The 20,162-nt window shown below is 39.8% G+C and overlaps 1 protein-coding gene across 7 annotated transcripts in view; it reads left to right on the top strand.

Moving 5' to 3' along the window:
• The window catches only part of Pfkfb1 (6-phosphofructo-2-kinase/fructose-2,6-biphosphatase 1), a 70,996-nt gene that overhangs the window by 35,532 nt on the left and 15,302 nt on the right, over positions 1–20,162 (top strand). For 5 of the 7 annotated variants that reach the window (XM_019205375.2, XM_019205376.2, XM_019205374.2 and 2 more), the window contains 8 exons: positions 2,237–2,362; positions 4,934–5,027; positions 6,179–6,245; positions 7,380–7,454; positions 8,029–8,085; positions 9,912–10,033; positions 14,534–14,747; positions 18,004–18,150. In XM_019205375.2, the coding sequence (XP_019060920.1) occupies positions 2,237–2,362; positions 4,934–5,027; positions 6,179–6,245; positions 7,380–7,454; positions 8,029–8,085; positions 9,912–10,033; positions 14,534–14,747; positions 18,004–18,150 (902 nt within the window). The remainder of the gene's footprint in view (positions 1–2,236; positions 2,363–4,933; positions 5,028–6,178; positions 6,246–7,379; positions 7,455–8,028; positions 8,086–9,911; positions 10,034–14,533; positions 14,748–18,003; positions 18,151–20,162) is intronic. The other 2 variants (XM_010610080.3, XM_019205378.2) reach the window with 2 other exon arrangements.

Genomic DNA, 20,162 nt, shown 5'->3' with positions numbered 1-20,162 from the left:
AAAAGTTATATTTTGACTTTGTTTCTTTTTTTTCTCATTGAGTTTATTGGTACATTTTAGGTATAAAGTATAGTTACATTCATCATTGGGATCTTGTACCTTTATAAGACAGGTCTTGGTTCTCATTTTTTCCCTGTACCCCTGCCCTCCCTTTGCCCCCTCCTCCCTTACCTATTTACAAAAACTTTATTTCCATTTTTTCATGTTCTCATATTTTTTCTTTTCCCTTATTTCTTTTCTAATACTCTCTTTTTAATTATGTAGACCCAATTTTCTGACCTATGCCATATCCCTTCTGCTTAAAGGATTTCCTTTAATATTTCTTGTAATGCAGGTTTACTAGTGATTGATTTTCTGAAAAAGTCTATTTTCCCTTCACTTTTGAAGGATATTTTGGCTAAATTTAGAATTTTGGATTGGGATTTTTTTCTTCTACACCAGAGGCTTTGTTCCATTATCGTTTTGCTTATGTGGTTTCTGGTGATAAATCTAGTATAATTCTTTTCTTTGTTTCTCTGTGTTTAAGCTGTTCTCCCTCTGCCTTCTCCTTCCTGCTGGCCTGATTCTTCAGCAATTTAAATTTGATATGTCTCTGTGGTCTTTTATATTTACCATCCGTGGTGTTCTGTGAGATTCTTAGATCTATGGTTTAGTGTCCATTGCTAGTTTTAGAAAATATTAGCCACTATGTCTCCAAATATTTGTTCTGCCCCTTTCTCAATTCCCTGTCTGATTATAAGTACATGTATATTCTTTGATGTTTTACACTTTTTTTTGCAGTACTGAGGATTAACCCAGGACTTTCACATTGAGCTACATCCTCAGCCTTTATTTTTCTTTTACTTTCAAGACAGTCTGTTTAGTCACTACATTGCTTATGCTGGGCTTAAACTTACTTTCTTTCTGCTCAGTCTCCCAGAGTACTGGAATAACAGATGTGTCATTACACCTGGCTTTACCTTTTTTCCTTTGATTTTTTTTTCTCTTGCACTTAACATTTGAATTTTTGTTATACTTTCCATCCCCATACTGAAGTTAGCTATCTTATCTTGCATGATCACCTTTTCCAATACATCCTTTAACATATTAATCATAATTTTAAAATTCTATGTCTAATATTTCCAACATCTGTATCATAACTGAGTCTGATCCTGATGATTGCTTTGTCTCTTTAGACTTTTTCTTGTGGCCTGGATTCTTCCCTTTGTACTGTTCCCTGGAGACAGTCTTTTTTATCTCTTATACATTTCATTACTGTTTTTAATGATGCCTTTTAGCCTGGTAATAATAATGGAGCCAAGGACATTCTTTGTTATTCTGGCTCAGTCTCAGTCTAAGGCAGGTTTATCTTGAATGTTTGAGATGTAACCTTTACAAGTGTTCCTGCTCCACTTCCAAATGTAATGGTAGGCCTTGCACTTTTTCCTGCCCCTCTTCAGTTAGAACTTCCCCCCATTTTTCTCTCCTAGCTTAGTGAGTTTCCGCCAGTGTTCTCAACTTCTGTTGCCCTTCCTTTTGCAGATTAAGGGATTTTTTTCCCTCTTAGGGGAGAGAGAGGGGGTGGGGGGGGGGGAGAGAGAGAGAGAGAGAGAGAGACAGAGAGATTAGATTGATATGGACTATTCCACAGTGGTACTGGCCATTCCTCTGTCAGCTGCAGTGAGTTTCCACTAGTGCTCTCAAGCTGCAAGATTGTGCTTTTCCCCTTATATATTAAGCCTTTTGTTTCATAGGGAATATAAATAAAATGGTTAGGTAGTATTTCAACAATGACTATTGTATTCCCCACCCAGTTCAGAACTATAGGTTATTTTTCTCAGGATTCTTCGCATTCTTCCCCATTAACACCTGGATTTCTGGAGGAAAACTACCAAAGAATGTAAAGCCACCTGTGTCTGTAGCCCTTACAGGCTTCCCATTCTCACCCTGGCCCACAAATAGCTTTTGGCATTACATTGATGATTTGTAGTTAATCTTAAGAGTTTTTGTTATTCGGCAATATACAAATACTTGAGTCTTCTTGCTCCCTGAAGATGCCTGTTATTACAGGTTTTCCACTAGCTATTTTCACTGAAACTTCTGTTTTCTGATTAGTTCAAGAATCATTAATTTGAAACATTTAGTTTTTTCTTATAATGGTGGGAGAGTTGCTCTTTACAACTCTACCTCTCTGAGCTGATGCCAGAAGATCGCATAAGTATGGGGATAGACTTCTGAGCCTCTGTTTGTCTTCCAGCATCCATACCCCAGTTTACCAATTCTCCCACAATGGTGATCATGGTGGGTTTACCTGCTCGAGGCAAGACCTACATCTCCACTAAGCTCACAAGATACCTCAATTGGATAGGAACACCAACTAAAGGTATGTCTCTGAAGCCCTTGGTTCTACAGCCCAACTGTAGGCCAAGAGCTAAAAATTGAGTAAGGTAAGAGGCCAAGACCTTCAGTACCAAAAATGCTTCATCACCATTATTACTAGGATTAGAACTGCTATTTCCACTATTACTACTATTACTGCTTATACTTATAGTGTCATTATATTCTTACAAATTTTACAATTTTTTGAGCACATATCCTGTGCCCAACTCCATGCTGTGTGGTAGGCACAAGAAAACTAGTATTAAGAACAAATGTCGGGCCGAGGATTTAGCTCAGTGGTTCCTCCTCCTGCCTTGCAAGTGCAAGGACCTGAGTTCAATCCCTGGTACCAAAAAAAAAGAACAAATGTCTGGGGGCTGGGGATTTAACTCAGTGGTTCCACCACCTGCCTTGCAAGCACAAGGGCCCGAGTTCGACCCCCAGTACCCCCCCAAAAAAGAACAAATGTTTGTTCTCAAAAGGTCCAATGACCTTCTAAGTAACATACTATTTTATTACCATTGCTATCATTGCCACGCCAATATTACTACTTTTATTAACATTTATCATTTCTTCAGCATTTCATTGTTGAAAAAATTAAAGCTGAGGAGGTAAAGTGCCTTGTATAAAGCACATGGCTATAAGTGACAGGGCCAAGTTATGTTTGATTCCAAGCCTGACACTCACTGTGCCAAGTCTAATACATAGCTCTACGGATGGAAAAATAAAAGAATCCCATATTTTCTCTGTATTCTTTTCTCCATTTTCTTCCTTTTTCTTTCTTTTGTCCATCCCAGCATCCTATCTACCCTCTTCATTCATCCCTCCCACCCCCTCTTCAAGTTGTCTTTTTATCTTTTCTTCTCCTCCTCTCTTTTTCTTCTTTCTCACTTCTCTTTTTCCCTCTCTCAGATTGAACCCAGGGCTTCATTCATGATAAGCCCACTGTGTCACCAAGCTATACCCAACATCCCCAAATCTCCTCTTTTCCCTTATTTCTTCTTTCCCTTCATCTACTTTCTCTTTACCTAATTCACAAGCAAAGAGTTTCCCATTGGTTTTCCATGTGCCAAAACCCATGCCAGGTATTGGGGATGAAAAAAATGGATAAGAATCATACCCTGTCCTTGAAGCATTCCCAGCCTAACTGGGATACATAATAATACCTTACATCATGTAAGAATGCTCAAGCAGGTTGTTGTGGGGACTCACAACAGGCATTACTAACTAGAAGGCAGCAAACGCTTCCTGAGTAGTGTGTATTTGTGGTGGCTCTTTTGGAGGAGTTAGACATGGGCAAAAAGGCAGAAAGGAGCTACTTTCAGGAGAACTACAAATTCCGAGGAGCCTTTGGTGAATAGTGAAGGACATGGAACAGTGGCAAATGCATCTCTGCCTTGATCCCCTTCTTTCTGTCTGCTGCACTTTACTCCAGTTCTCACAGAGGCCCCCAGCATCACATTTCAAAACACAAGTCTGACATGCCCAGAGCATCCAAGGGTCCCCTTGGTCTTCAGGTTTAAATCCAGGTTCTTTAGCCTGTCATTTAAAACCTTCCACAATTAGCCTCTTCTCGTCTTTCAGGCCCTACTTACAGTAGATGACCTCTCATTCTCCAAACAGGCTTTGCCTTTACCTAACTGTTCCTCTGCTTATAATACTTTTTTCTCCATCCTCACCCCCATACCCACCTATAATAGGCACCTACCCTAAAAGGCCTAGTTCAAATGCTGGTTTCTCTAGGAAGCCTTCATGTTATCACCCCAAATGGAATTTTTCTTTTCTTCTCCCTTACTCTTTTGCATGGCTCCATATTGTCTCTGTTAGATCACCTAAGAAACTATGTGGGATCTCTCTGTTCACTGGGTTACTCACTGTCCTACCTATTGGATTGTGAGCTCCTTAAGATTTCTATCATATCTAGTTGCTCCCTGAGACTAGAACTTGCATTTCCTACCTCACATAGTAGGCATCAAAAAGCATTTGTTAATGAATCAATGAAATATTACCTCCTTGGTTGTTTATGCTCTTTCCTTCGCTCCTCTCTGATTTTTAACCATTACAAAGTGGAAAAGTTTAGCCTAGAAATAAAAATTTAGATTTAAATTCCCACTCACAATGTAGAAAAATAAATAGCACTAGACTTGGAATCAGGAGGCTCAGTCTATCTGTTACAAACTCACTGTTTGACCTTTGCTGATTGATTAATTTTACTACCTGGATCTTGATTTCTTCATCTTTACAATAGATTTGGGCATTTGAAAGTTTGCAGTTTATGAAGCGGTAAAATAATTTGGAGCCAAATTATTTGAATCCCAAATCTTGACTTATTAACTGTGAAAGTTGTTTCCTGTCTGTCAACTTTATTTTCCTCATTTGTAAAGTGGGAATGGTGATCCCTACCTTGTAGAGCTGCTGTGAGGAAAAAGTGAGCTTGTCACCATAATTTGAAGCTGTATAAACACATTTTATATCTATAAAAAATAATTTCTGCTTCTGAGGTCCTTCCTAGCTAGGAAATTTTTTTGGCTACTGGAATCTTCCCAACCTCTTCACTAGGGATACCTGCTTTCAGTGTTTAATTTAGGACAGTATCGACGAGAAGCAGTGAGCTACAAGAACTACGAATTCTTCCTGCCAGACAACATGGAGGCCCTACTTATCAGGAAGTAAGTACCCATCATTTTAGGGTCCTGTGCTGCCTTTTGGCTAAGGGAGGTCTTTCTTCAGATATTGGGGGTGTGGGGTAGAGTAAACTGGGATAGGGAGGAGAGCCTTTAGATTCTCAAAGGGATTCTGTCATCCTACCCAAAGCCTGCTTTTGGTCCTAACTGTCCCTTGCTCAAGAACCTCTTACATTCTCCTACTTGTGTCAGGAGAGAGTATAAACTTATTACCATAGCATTTGAGATGAAGATCTCAGTAGCTTGGCTTACTCTGTTTTCCAGTTTTATAAATTGAGCCTCAAAGTTTCTTTCCCCTATGTAACTCTAAGCTTTTCCAGAACAGAGAGCCTGGGTCTCATTTATTGATCTATGTTGTCATCATAGAACCCAGCAATCAGTAGTTTTTGCTGAAAGCATAAATGCATTGCTACTTTCATACCTGTGCATATGAAATTACCCATGCCAGGAATGCCTTTAACGTCAAGATCAGATACCTAGGCCTTAAAGTTCATAAATGAATTCAACTTGAGTTCCATTTGCTTAAGGGTTGAATCCCTTAAAATTAGAGCTATGATCATTACTTAGCTTTTCCTGGGAATGTCACTTTTTACCTTTCCCTAAGCTATACACCAGTGGTGGCAAACCTGTGGCATGCATGGCGCAGCAGGCATGCAGAACCCTGTCTGTCAACATGCAGGCCAAGTCACCTCAGCAGCCAAGAATTAGATAACAGCGCACAAAAGCATGCTAAATGCAAACTTTTACCTTTCAAAAATCTATTTGCATCTTGAAAGCTTTGCTATTGTATTTTTCCTTTAAAACAAAAGATGTTAATGTATGAGTTGTTTTTTCTAAACTTAAACCTCAGTATTCAGGATTAATTGCAGTGTTGGCCCTTTACAATAAATAAGTGGGTTTTGGGAACTCGGTCTCTAAAAGTCCATCACTGCTATATACACGCTTAGCCAATTTCAACTGTGTGACCCTCCTGTGCTTGGCATACTGCCTAAACATAGGACACCTTATGTAGATGTCTTATAGATAAATAATTCATTATAAGACATATAAGAGTTTGTACACAAGATAATACAGATAAAGCAAGAAGAATCCATACTGGGGATAGGGATTTTCTGTTTCTTTCTCTGATTTTTTAGGCAGTGTGCTCTGGCAGCCCTGAAGGATGTCCATAACTATTTCAGCTACGAGGAAGGTCATGTTGCGGTAAAGAAATTTCCTTTTTTAATTTGCAATAGGAGCAGTAGGTATCTAATATTCAAATTAACATTTATTCTGTAACTGTTATATGCCAAATGATCTACTAGTGCTTCTACTCCTAACTGTGAAGTGAATATAGTCTCTAAATTTCAAAACAATAAATATTTTCTCTTGCTTTTACCTTAACACTATTGCTCTCTCATTTTTAACTACTTACAGATTGAAGTTTATATATGTTAAAATTTTCTTTTTTTTTTTTTTTTTTTTTAGTATATGCTGGAATGGAAAATAGCTAATATGACTGACTGAGTGTTTACTGTGACATAAATTATTTTAAGTACTTTGCTTATGTTAATAATTAATTTTACTCTGCTCCCCAGGAGATAGATATTGTTTTGGTATCCCATTTTAGAGCCAGGAAGAATATCTCATAGAAATATTGAATAATTTCCCAATGTGGCATAACATATACATGGCAGGGCTAGAACTGGAATCCAGATTATACACTCAAGAATCTCTACTCGTAAACACTGTTCTGTACTGGTCCACTCCCAAAAGCTCAATAGGACTGTAACTGGAATTTAAGACTACATTACAAATATTTTTGATTTCTAGACATTTACTTAAATATCTAGATGATTTAATCTCATAGAACTTTGCAGTAGGATTTGCAAATTTTAGAAGTATAAAAGGGACCTTCAAATATGTAAATTGTATGATCCACAGTGCTGACGACAGGGAACTGTTTCCTGTCTGAGGACTTCTAAGGTGATCAGGAAGGAAGAAGCTGCACTTGGGAGTTCAGGGAACCACTTTTAGCTCTGTGCCTCAACAGCTCTACATGACTTTGGCCAAAGCAAGCCCTTCAGGCCTCATTTGCTTTCCTTGTAAAATGGCCCTAATAAAAATTCAGAATTTTTATTTTGCCTTATTTCATCCACAAAGATGGGTATACTGGGCAGACATTAAGGTCTCAATGACTATGAAATTGATATGAGGCAATTTCATATCCTTCATTTTTTTCAAGACCTTGAAATTCTGCCCTCTCTGGAAGCCTTCCACTTAGCACAGGTATGGGTAAAGAGAGGATGATCTGTCAACACTAATTCACAGTAAGCCAACCTCATTACCTGTCTCTAGGTTTTTGATGCCACCAACACTACCAGAGAACGACGGTCATTGATTCTACAGTTTGCTAAAGAACATGGTTATAAGGTACAGTCAAACTTCCACTCTTGGCTAGATCCTACTTTTCCAGCACAAATTCCAAACAAAGACAAACTGTGGTGTTCAGAGCAACCAAGGTGGCCACTATAGGCTCAGCATAGTAATTTAGTTGTGTAATTTTCCTGGCTATAGTCAGAAGCAAGAAGGGAGAGGTTCCATCCTAGACAATGAAAGATGATTGCTGATAGGCTTACACTAGGGGATGCAGGTAGCACTGGTGGAGTAGAGAGATATGTAGATAAGGATATAGGTGAAAATTTGTAGAAACAAGAAACATCAATTTTGTCCTATTCAACTTAAAGCAGATTGCCTCATATAACTCAGAATACTGAAAGTACCATTGTATTGTCAGAGGATGCCCCTGGGAAAGACTCAGATCCATTAAGAAGGGGTCAAGCTATATTCGGCTTCTACCAGACATAATCCCCTGCTATAAATCCCATCTTTTGTATTTTGTGTTTTGCAGTGCTAAGGATCTAACCCAGGGCCTGGCACATGCATGGCAAGTGTTCTTCTATACTGAGCTATATCCCCAGCCCTAAAATTCTCTTTTCTCTTATAGGTCTTCTTTATCGAGTCCATTTGTAATGACCCTGACATCATTGCAGAAAACATCAAGGTAAGGAGCATCAGTTACCTTTTTCTTACACTTAGTTAGGCCTTGACCATGCCTAAAAAGAGTTCTTCCTGCTTTGCATAGAAAGTGTCTCCTGACCATCCTGGCCCAAAATGATCCTATGAAATTAGATTAAGCCATACAGAGTCCTTAATATGCACCATTCAGCAAACTTGATTGTCATTAATTTTTTCACAAAAATATTTGTATGTTTGGAATCATTTCCCTATTAGAGAAAGGAAACTGAAGTTCCAAGAGGAAAAGTAAGTCATCAGACTTTTACCACCACATCAAAATAGAAATGAAACTGTACCTATGTTCTTTATTCATCTGCACGATTTATATTAGAACCATTACTGCTCTTAGATTCTAGCCATGTGGTCTAGAACTAGATCTTTCACCACATTGCATTGTTCCCAACTTCATCAAATTATCAGAACTCATGAAAATAAGAGACCTTATAGATGAGCTCCTTCAACCCTCTATCAGATGCTTCAAGTGTCAGATAAATGTTTATCTGTGTTTTCTTTTCATACCTACAATGACAGAATTCTTATTGACTTTAAGAAAGGTAATCCAATCAAGGTGAAAATTTCCTCCCTGTAAGATCCACTTATTGGTTCTATTTTTACATCCTGGGATATAAATGTGTTCAACTCCTCTTTCCTCTTTTCATCTACTTGTACATTCATTTTTGATTCATACCTGGGCTGTAATCGTACACCTGAGATAGGTCATTCTGAGCAAAAGATAAACATAAATGGTAAGTATGAGTTGTTCTCTTGAGCTCACAGTCTGTTGCAGGAGATTGACAGGTATATAGATAGAACTCTTGAGATCAGAGCTGGGGGAATAGAGGAGGCTGAGGACATAACACTGTACATGTAGGCATGTCAGGGAAGGATTCCAAATAGAGGTAATAGTTGAACTGCATCTTGAAGAATACATAAAATTTTTGAAGTGAAGAACGGGAATGGGGGAATAACAAATACTAAGTATAACACTTCCAAGGAAGTATAAGTAGCGTGGATTCACTGAAGCAAAGTGTATGGAGGAATAGGGAAGCAGCAAGAGATAAGGATGAAGGAACAATTTGGGCCCAATCACAAGTCATGAGTCACTTACCAGCATGGTTTACACTTTGTCCTTAAATATATGAGGAAATATTTAAGCAGGAAAATGCCATGATCAGGTGTATATGCTAGGAATATTTTTCCATTTCTCAGTATGTTATAATATGAGTATATAGAGAGTAATCAGTCACAAATCTCTAGTGAGCACAAGCAAGTGAAAATGAATGTTTAGAAGAGAAGAGGATTTGGTGCCTCATAAGAGGGAAGGGATAATAAAAAGAGGCATCTGGGATGACTTCCAGATTCTATATATGCTCAGATGACTGGGTGAATGAGATAGGGAATATGGAGTAAAAATGAGCATTGGGGGATTAGGAGATGCCAGTCCTTCAAATCCAAAGACAGTGTACCAGTCTCTCCCTGTAGAAACTTAAGCCATGATTACTTCTGGCAAATGTTTCTTCTTCCTCTTCAGCCATTTCTTAGATCATAATTTCTAGTCCTCATAAATTTTTAGTCAAGTGTATTCGTTGGAACTAAATATGATGTAACAATCCTTGTTTGACCACATAGAGATTAAAAATGAGATGTCACACAGTTCAGTCTCTTTAGTTGACTGATTTTGTAAACTTCAGCAAGATGTTTCTCTGAGTCTTAATTTCTTCACCTGTTGTACTCAGTGATCTATGAAGGTCCTTCCCAAAGACACCATTAGAGTTTCTGTCTCCCAATGTTTCCTGTGGTCCCTTCCCCTAGCAAGTGAAACTTGGCAGCCCTGATTACAAGGACTGTGACCGAGAAAAGGTTCTGGAAGACTTTCTAAAGAGAATTGAGTGCTATGAAGTCAACTACCAGCCCTTGGATGATGAATTGGACAGGTAAGAGCCCAGCACCCCAAACTCAATGACTGGATTCTTAACCCAAGTTTGATATCCTACAGGACCTGGAGAAATGCCCCTCCTTTATGTGTCTCAACTTCTCCATCTGTCATTACAAATGAAACTTGATAATCTGTCTTTATGGGCCCTCTAATGGTCCATGAAACCAAGATTCTTTGATATGTGAGGTATTTATTAGATGACTAAAATAACAATTTCCTGAGAAATATGGACAGATCAGAATTCTGATCTCTGAAAACAAATGTTTCCCTCCTGAGGTGTTGCCATTATTATTACAAAAGTGTTCTTCACACAAGTATAATATTTCATTTTCCAAACATGTTCACCTTCTTTCTTTCATTGAGCCTCTATAGTACCCCTATAAAGGAGGTTGAGATATGTATTACAAATTTTCAAGAAGAAATTAAGTCCTAGAGAGCTGAAATACTTTCAGAACTTCTTACCATGAATCAGGGGTAGAGCTAAAAATCTAGCCATGTATTGTATCTTCTTGTCATGTCTTTTTTTCACAGCACTCATACAATTTTCAGTCAGCAAGTATTTGGCCGCTTTGGACTGTGGTGTATTTAGAGGGTGTAAATAGAGGCAAGAGAGATAGGTTCTATTCTCAGGTAGTTTACATAGTACCTTGACATAAGGGCAGATCTAAGAAGAACAAATTTTCTGTAATCTATCTGGTAAAAAAATAAGAGATATTTTAGATGGCATTACAGGCAGGTGTGAATTTATTTATTTATTTGTTTGTTTGTTTATTTATTTATTTAGGTGCCAGGGATCAAACTGGGGTCCTTGCACTTGTGAGGCAGGCAACAGAACCACTGAACTAAATCCCTGGCCCAGGTGTGAATTTAGATATCAAGTATTCCTAGAACTCCACTTCCTTTCAAAGGAATTGACATGAGAAGAGACTGCAATCATGCCTACCCTTGAGAACCAAGTGCAAAGAGTAAGACCTTAAATGATCATTACCACCCTATGAAGCTTTAATAACATCCTTTCAGCTTTATCTGGCTGAAGTATTGAGAGGTGAACCTCTCACCCCTCAGTACTTTGATAGAACTTTATTGTCCCATGCCTTATTTGAGGAAATTGAAACCCAGGTGAGGTAAACGCTTACCGGAGACCGCATGATGAGACATCATCAGAGTATTACTGAGAATCTTTGCCCAAAAATTCCAGCCTGTTTCTCCCTACTACTACATCCCAGTATCATAAATACTGTCAGACAGGGCTTAGAAACTTTGTGTAAAGGGCATGTCCTTTCTGTACAGTTTTGCAGATTGTTCACTGTACAAGTACACTGGTCAAAGGCATACTTAATTCTGTCACTAAGATGTACAGGAGCGAGGCTATATATGCTCTGTGGAAAGTGTGGCTTTCTCAGATTTCTAAGTAGGGCTTTTTACCAAAAGAGCTATGTGGGCTCCTTCCTTGTCCTGGAAGGTGCTTAGAGGAGTTGGGCTGAAATGAAAGAAAGTTGTCAAGAAAGCTCCCAGCCCTGGGTCTGGATTCCGACAGGTGTGGTATTGGTTTCTGATGAATGAGTTTGAGCGTGAACAAGACACATCTGGAAGGTTGGCTTTATTTCATCATTTTTCTATCAGTAAACATTTACAGTCCATGTATCAGGTCCAGCCTTAGCTGTGCCTGAGAAGCCCACAGAGGGAAGGATAACCCCTACTGTTGTTACAGAAGGAATCAGTAAGTGACATACAGAGAGGCAGCAGAATGAAAGTAAAATAATAAATTTATTTATTGATAAGAGTCGATCTCACGTAAGCCGTGCCTGGATCGATGACACACTGGATTACAACTCTTTTCTTTTATAGGGTTTTACAGCCTTGACTTTATTTGGGTGGTTACATTTTATTTTCACAGTTTAAATCATGGTTACAGAATAGTTACTCTTTTCAACCCAGACATAGCAGTTTTTTGCAGTTGGGGAGTTTACCTTTATGATTCGCCTAGTTATCTATTCAAGCCCATAGGAAGGGGCTGTTCAGGGTCAGGGGAGCAAATGTTAGCAATGGGTTCTTTCATTTAGACACTTTTATGATCAGGTGGCTCCAGTCTCATCAGAGAGCAAGATCTTGACTGTTATCTCAGGGTGAGACCAAATGCCTCTTTCAACAATTAGTGCCTTCAGTGCCTATTGGTTTTGAGCTAAACAAAACAAACTGCTGTTAGAGACAGCAGAAGCCATTCTACATTGTAACACTTTATAGGTTTTTGCTATTTATAAAAGTTTTCCCTATCACTGTGATAGAATGTCCAGTTGGTCGGAGAAGAAAATGTGTAGACACTTGATCACAGTCGTGGAGACAGTAAACCAAGTGGTCCAAAGGAGCACAAGAGGGTACCTGTCCCTGCTTGGGGAAACAAGGTCCAGAAGAACTAGATTACCCAGTAATAAAACATTTAGTATAATATGTAGCAGTATAATAACTCAGTATAGTATTTAGCAGACTAAATAGGTACTTAAGGCAGTGGCATTTCCAAAATGAAAAAGAAAAATATCTTAAAAGTTTTTAATATTTAGTATTTCAAAAATAGAATCAAGATAGTCAAAGTGGAGAGAAAACAATTTGGTAGGACCTCCTAATAATATATATATAATTGATAATTTTCATTTTAAATTATACATGGGGGATGAGCTTGTGCTGCTATAATACTTTTAGTTATGAACACTTCTAAATGACTTTACCTGACCCAGGGCTGGAAGACAACTTCTTGGAGAAAATGAACGTCCTGCTTTTTAAGGGATGGATACATAGGAGTTCAGCTTTTCTAAAGCACAGAATGTCTTTTCCACCAAAGAGAATAGCACTTTGTATTGGCCTAGTTAAATCAGAGTAAGAGAAGTACAAAGAATGATCTAAGTGTAGCATCAAAGGCATGAAGGTAAGAATGAAACAGAGAAGTTAGGGGCATGCCTTGGGACTATGAGGTAAAACCAACATTAAACTAGAGAAATTGAAGGTTTTTCTAGAGTCACACAGGACCTAGCGTTAGGAACAGGTAGTAACCAGGCAACAGTTATATCAAGTGTTTTGTACTCCTTGACTCTGAGTCATAGGAAAGATAATTAGAGAAAAGAGCATTCTTGGCAGCTCCCTGAGATGCCCTTGAAAGAATTGCATCCTCTGAGCTTCAGTTTTTCATATATGTGAAACAGAGCTGGTAATCACTTCTCAGTATGATGGTTATAAGGATCCATACACTTTAAAAGCCCCACTCCTTTCCATATGCATAGAACATGTTCAACAAATGCAACAACTGGACACAAATCACAGGGCTTGGCATGATGAGTGTGATGCAGACATAAAGGACTTGTCTTGCAAGATCAAGGGAGAGGCTTTCTAAAACCAAACCTCTAAGCAGCCTTAGCTGCCTTGGACTAGTATAGCTCTTTCCATTCACTTGGTTTTCTTATTGTACAACGAGGGCCACTGGTGTAACCCCATTGCCCCAGCCTTCCAGGAGTCTCTCTGAACTTAGTCTAACATGTCAAGGATTAATGCCTGGCATGGCAGACATCTCAGGAGTCTTGCTCCATGCTTCTAGTTTTCTGATTAGTCAGTACCTTCCCCCTATCCCCAAGCTCCTCACAGACTGGTGGTTGAATAATTTGTCACTCAGTGTGTAGTTATTAGTTTATGACAGCACAAAAATTAGGGAACAACAAGGAGCTTTGAGCAAGGGCTCTAAGTTCCCCAATGATGTTGTGGACCACTTCTGTATTCCCATGTCCCAGTAGTTGACACATTTTATAATGAAGGTTTGTGAAACAAATGTTGAGCATTGATCATATGTTTCCAAGTATATGTGTCTGCCTAAAAGTTCCCAAAGTGCAGATGCTGTCTCTCCATTCTAATCATAATACCTTGAAAAGAGGAGGGTGTTTTGTGGACTGCACAGCAAACAGGGAACTAACTCAGCCTAACACACTGAAGGGTAAAGAGAGATACACAGATGGAAACACACAGACACAACCTTGTAACTGCCTGTAGAGTATAACGTACAATGTATCATAATTGAGGCTCAAAGAAAGAGGGGGTTGGAGTTCAGTTTAGAATTGCAAAGCATGGAGAAATGAACAGGACAAGAGCTGCCAGTGAAATGTTGGGAGACAGCCAGGGACACAGAGGATCACTATTTCTCTGTGACAGAAGTGTGAACTACAGAGGAGAGAACTCCAGCTGCTTACATTGTGAAGAGTAAAGGTGAAAAGACAACCTGGCTCAATCTGAGGCTGAGGAAAGAAGACTGGGGGAGATAGTAGCAGGCAGTGAGCTACTTGGGGTATTCAGGAACTAACTCTCTAGGACCTATATCCAAAGCAGATCAATACATGGCAGCTTACTAAATAAGAGCTGGATTTCAGAGACTTGAAAGCAGGGTGTGTGGTTGGGGCTTTCTCTTGGGATCACCCCTCCTTACCATTAGCTCCTGAGCTGCCCTTGCTCCTGCTTGCATCTGGCCCAGCCATCTGTCCTACATCAAGATCTTTGATGTGGGCACCCGCTACATGGTGAACCGAGTGCAAGACCACGTCCAGAGCCGTACAGTCTACTACCTCATGAACATCCATGTCACTCCACGCTCCATCTACCTATGCCGGCATGGTGAGAGTGAACTCAACCTCAGGGGCCGCATCGGAGGTGACTCAGGCCTCTCAACTCGAGGAAAGCAGGTAGGGAGAGGTCCTCACACTCAGATGGGCTGGCAGAGTTGGGTGACCACTGCCTGGATCCTGAGGAGGAGATACCCAGTGATGGACTAGAAACAGATTCTTATCACTATTGGTCTTCCACACTGCTGGTCAGACTTGAGACAGCCATTGAGTGTGCCCACCTTGCTGCTCTCCTCCAGCCCTCTATCATCTGGTAACCATCATGTGCACAGATGGCTGCACTGAGGACCCCACTCTGAATCCTTCTCTCCAACTCAGGGCTGATCATGCCACCCTAGCCCCATCGCAGTAATCACACTGCCAACACTTTATTGCATCTTCTTTTTAATTCATTAAATTTATTGGTACATTTTAGGTATACCATATGATGATACTCATCATTGGGAATATGTACCTTTACATGATATATTTTGGTTCTTATTTTTCCCCTATTCCCCTGCCCTCCCTTCAACCTCTCCACCCCTCCCTATTTACAAAGACTTTGTTTCCATTTTTTCCTTTTCTCATGTTTCCATTTCCTTTTTTCCTTTCTCCTGCCCCTCCCACTTTCCTTTCCCCTTTGGACTTTTTCTTCCTATTTCACATTATCTATTGTACATTTTGATCTTTATTTACACTTTCAGTTTCTCACACCAGAGAAACTATTTGGTATTTATGCATCTTTATTGTCTCCTCCACTCCTTTCCAAGGTCCCGTTACTGCTCCAAGATCTGGTCCACGAAGCCCTCATCATGTACTCTTCCTCCTAGGAAGGTCAGGGAGCTCTGGGCTTCATCTATCCTCATTCTGCTTGTCTCTGACTCTCTCAGGGCACAAATCTCTTCCTCCCAGGTGGACATAGTGACCTGCACATTCTGGGTGCTGGATATATAATGGTATACATTTTCCCAGTACCTGGCCCTGGGACTGGAGAAGTGGGAAATGAAGTTCAGAAGGGACATTCATGGTCTCTGCTATTACTGTCACATACTGAATATCTGTACACAGTCATGGTGCCATTTGCTGCCACATATATGGCCTCATTTAATCTTTACAATAGCTGCATGGGAGGGGACAGTAGTTGCCATTATTAGTTTATTCATTGGGTCCAGAGAGGAACAGAAGGTGGTTCCTGATCACAGAGCTTGTCCAGGACAGAGCTAAGACTTACCAGACCTTCCTTCCTGGTCACAGCCTGCCCGCCAGAAAGATGGGAGGTATCCTAGGCACAGTGCTGCCTCAGAAGGCTCAGTCCTTAGAGCTCCTTTCTGTTATCTCCAGACTGGCATCCTCTCCTCAAGGCAGGTGCTGATTTGACTCCCACCTCTCCTGTTCCTCAGAGCAGAGTCTACTGAATCATCAACCCACCTCTATAGTATCACATGTACCCCAGGGTTTATTGACTGAAGCTTGGCCTGGCCCTGAGGCCACAGCTTAGAACCATCTGAGCATGTAGCCATCTCCACCTATGTGCCTCTCACACATATAAACAAGTACATATGCACACATATGCCAGGCTTCAGCCTTCACAATCAAGAGCACAGTACACCAGGCCTACTTTTACAAGTACTTCCTTGTTGACTATCTCACCAATCGCCAAAGTTGTCCTTGATACAGCATCTCATAAGTACCAGGGAATGGTCTGGATACTCCTTACCCATTATCTAAAGTGTTCCTTAGAGACCAGTGTACTGCTGACATCTTGCAGGTAGAATACAAGGCTAGACAGGGTCATGTTTGCATCCAGTGGCACACAGGGATCATAAGGAGGCTAATAGTGAGGATTAACCCAAATCTGCTACCTCACAGCTAAGAGTCAGAGGACTGACCACTGACTTATAACTGTCCTCAAATATACACATAAAATACCTTTATTTGTAAATATGGATGCGTGCTGGTGTGCGTTTATGCAGATGCTACTAGCACAAACCATCCATGATTTATAACATCTATTCACAGAAGGAGAGTGGGTCCTTTGCTTTCCTGGGTTTCCACAGTCCTTTGTAGTTCTTCTCAGTGCTTCCATATTCCTTCCCTATATTGGCTATATTTTGAGAACAAGAATACCAAAGCACCTAGCAGGGACATACACACTCAAAACATATATGAGTGCCCTTCAAACTTTTGTCCAGAAACCTCACTCAAGTAATGGTAATTCATAACACGAAAGAGAAATGTCTTCCCAATCCCCTTTGCTCCACTCCTAGACCAAACTGTCAATATGTTGAACTCTAGAATCTATGAAAGGGAACCTGCTTCAAGTACCTTCAATGGCCTGTCCTGAGAGTCTTTCTTCCTGAGTATGGGCCATGTCACTGAAGTGTTCATCCTTAGGTTAATGGATAGCCAAGGGATCACTCTTTATGGAGCATGAAGATCAGTGTAAATGAGGTGTGAACAGAACTTGGTCATATGGCTTGGTAATCTACAAACATATACATAAAGCCCCTAGAAGTGCAGGATGGCTCCAGAAATGGAAGGACAAAGGAGGTAGACTGTGGGTGTGGTCCCACTATTTTTACTCTTGCTCTAGGCTCCACAAATATTAGAATGAATATTTACGAGAATGAATAACATAGTAAGAGCTTAACTGAGTATCAGTGACTACACACACACATAGACAGACACTCATAAGCACACATACTCTTTTCTATTTCCTTAAGTCACATGAGGAAGAGTATGACTATTTCGGTTTTTTGACTTTTTATATTTTGTAATTTTACATATTTTTGATACAATTGATATTTCAGCTATATATATGTATATATATATTTACATCATTTCATCTATCATTTCTTTGTGTAATTTTCTAGCTACATTGGTACCTTGGTTCATGAAATTAATTTTTTCTATGATTTTGGAAAAGATGGCCACAGGCTGTGGTCGTGTTTGTCACCCAATGCAGAGTTTGCAAAGAAAAACAAAATTTTGCCAAATGCTTCTGTTTGTACACAAATTGCTTGCAAACAAAAGGTGTTTTTGAACAGAGATGTTTGTGAACCACTGTATTTTGAAATATACCACAACTTATCTTTAACTATGGCTATTGCTCCACTGTATAATAGAATACCAAAATTTATTTGTCCCATAGCCTTGTATTTATTGATCAACCCGTCCTCTAACAATATGCATTTTGATAAATTTGGAACATTGAAACTCTGCTCTTGCTTATTCATCACTGCTCCATTATTTGTGGCAAATTTGAGCTCATTCTCTTGGTTCCCTTATCCTTTCTCATTTCTCCTTTTCCCTTCTCTCCTGTACTCCCATATCCCAGTATGCATATGCCCTGGCAAACTTCATTCGGTCCCAGTGTATCAGCTCCTTGCGGGTGTGGACCAGCCACATGAAGAGAACTATTCAGACAGCTGAGGCCCTCGGTGTCCCCTATGAGCAGTGGAAGGCCCTGAATGAGATTGATGCGGTAAGATAGAAAGTGTAAATCTCCTGATAGAAGGAGGGATTTGGATCTGAGCATATTGCTTTGATTGCCTCTGTTCTAGCTAGCTCCTGTGAAGAACTTAGCTCAGCGAGTATTCCTTGACAAGCAGTGATGTCCCAGACACCATTCTCTGTCTTGGATATCCAGTGAAGGCCAAAACAGCCAAGGTCTTTGCCCTCATGGAGCCCATAGACTGATAGTAAACTGAGGAGAGGGGGAATGTACAAAGAGCTATAGAGGATCAGAAGATGAAGGCACTCCTGACCAGATTTGGGAGAAGATTCATAAGGGAAGCTTCCTGGAGGAAACTAGCGGTGAGGTAAGAAGCAGGCAAAATGGTTTGAGACTGGGACAATAAATTTTAGTTCAGGGACAGAACAGCACATGTAGAGTCAGAGATGAGAACAGAATATAGCAATGTCATAGAACCAAGAGATGCTGGACAGTGACAGTGAGGTCTAGAGAGAAAAGAGATAAGATTAGAAAAAAGACCCAATCCATATTGATGAATTTAGATTCTTCCCTGAAAACAACAGGAAGCGATTTACATGGTATAAGTAAAAAAGGAGCGATCTTAACATAATACAGGTGTTTTAAAGCGCTCCCTGAGCATATGTGGACACTATCTGGGAAGAACAATGAGCATTTATACCAGTCAGGAAATGGCTGTATTTGTGTGTCAAGAAGTAAGGACTTGTGAAACCAGAGTAGAGCCATTAGAGAGGGAATGAAGAAGGACTTGGGGGGTGTTTCCAAGGTAGCATCAATGTGTGACTTGATGACGCACTGATTGTAAGAACTAAGAATAAAGGATCCTACCCTGGAGATATGGCAGTCTTTTTTCAGGGGCAGGTTTTCCTGGGAGCTCTTTAAGAAAGAAAATTTTTCCTTTCCCTGTCTTACCTGTATAGGTACACTGGCACTAGGCCCACAGGTTGTGGATATTAGACCCCAACATTAGAACTTCACCAGAAGTATAGGTAACTCGCTTGCCTGCTAGATACTCTTCTATAGATAAGACATATATAGCTGTGCAAAGGTACACATACTTAGAAAAGTGCTATATAGTGCTATTCAATACATAATATACGTTTACAATAAAATGCATACAGGAAAATATGTAAACTCTTCATCATAAGATTTTGGCCACTGCTTATTTCTGTCCCACATGTGGTATAAACCTTTATGGAATACCTACTTTTTTCAGGTTCTGGGATAGTACTAGAGGCAGAGATTAATCTTAACTGAGTTGACTCTAGATGAATTGGTTCAAGTCAATCCTATCTTGCTTGAGTTTTCAGGCTAAAGAGGGCAGGCAGAGGAATACAAAACAGCATGACTCTGATTAGTGAAACCATGGGCACATACATAGGAGCCAGGGCAAGCACTTTGACCTTGCCAGGCTATTCCTAGAGGAAGTAATACCTAGCAGAAACCTGAGAGTTATGTGACAGTGAACCAGCTAGAAAGGATCTGGAATGGTGTTCTGGGCAGAGAGACCAGCATAAGCAGAAAGTCTCATGTGTATATACAGTTTCTGAAGTTGTAACAGTGAAGACAATGAGGAAAAAAGACTTGAGATAAATTTAGGAATTAGAATCTCAGAAATTGGCTATAGGGGATAGTAAGGAAGAAATAAGAACTTAGAATGATGCTTAAGTTTCTGGCTTATTTGCCATTGTTGATAATTATATTAATGTTTAATTCCATTGATTCTTTTATATGTACCTTGTACCTCTTGTATTAATATATTTCATATATATTCTCGCTAATATTCAAAACACTTTTATAAGTTGTAATTCTCATTTTCCAAATAAAAAAATAAAATTCACAGAGGTTAGACAAATTGCTTTTAGGTAAAAAAGGAGTCAGTATCCTTTCTCCCAGGCAAAAAGTTCCAACATGCCTCAGAATAGAAAGTTGAAGCCAGTTTGGAAGAGCCTGTATACCTAGTAAGGTCCAGTTTGACACAACAGAGCTGTTTGTAGGTTGTG

Source organism: Fukomys damarensis, unplaced genomic scaffold (assembly GCF_012274545.1).
Source record: "Fukomys damarensis isolate Sample0158 unplaced genomic scaffold, DMR_v1.0_HiC HiC_scaffold_39, whole genome shotgun sequence".
Taxonomy (NCBI): Eukaryota; Metazoa; Chordata; class Mammalia; order Rodentia; family Bathyergidae; genus Fukomys; species Fukomys damarensis.
Note: the sequence above shows the minus strand (reverse complement) of the source record. Positions and strands in the feature narration are given on the sequence as shown.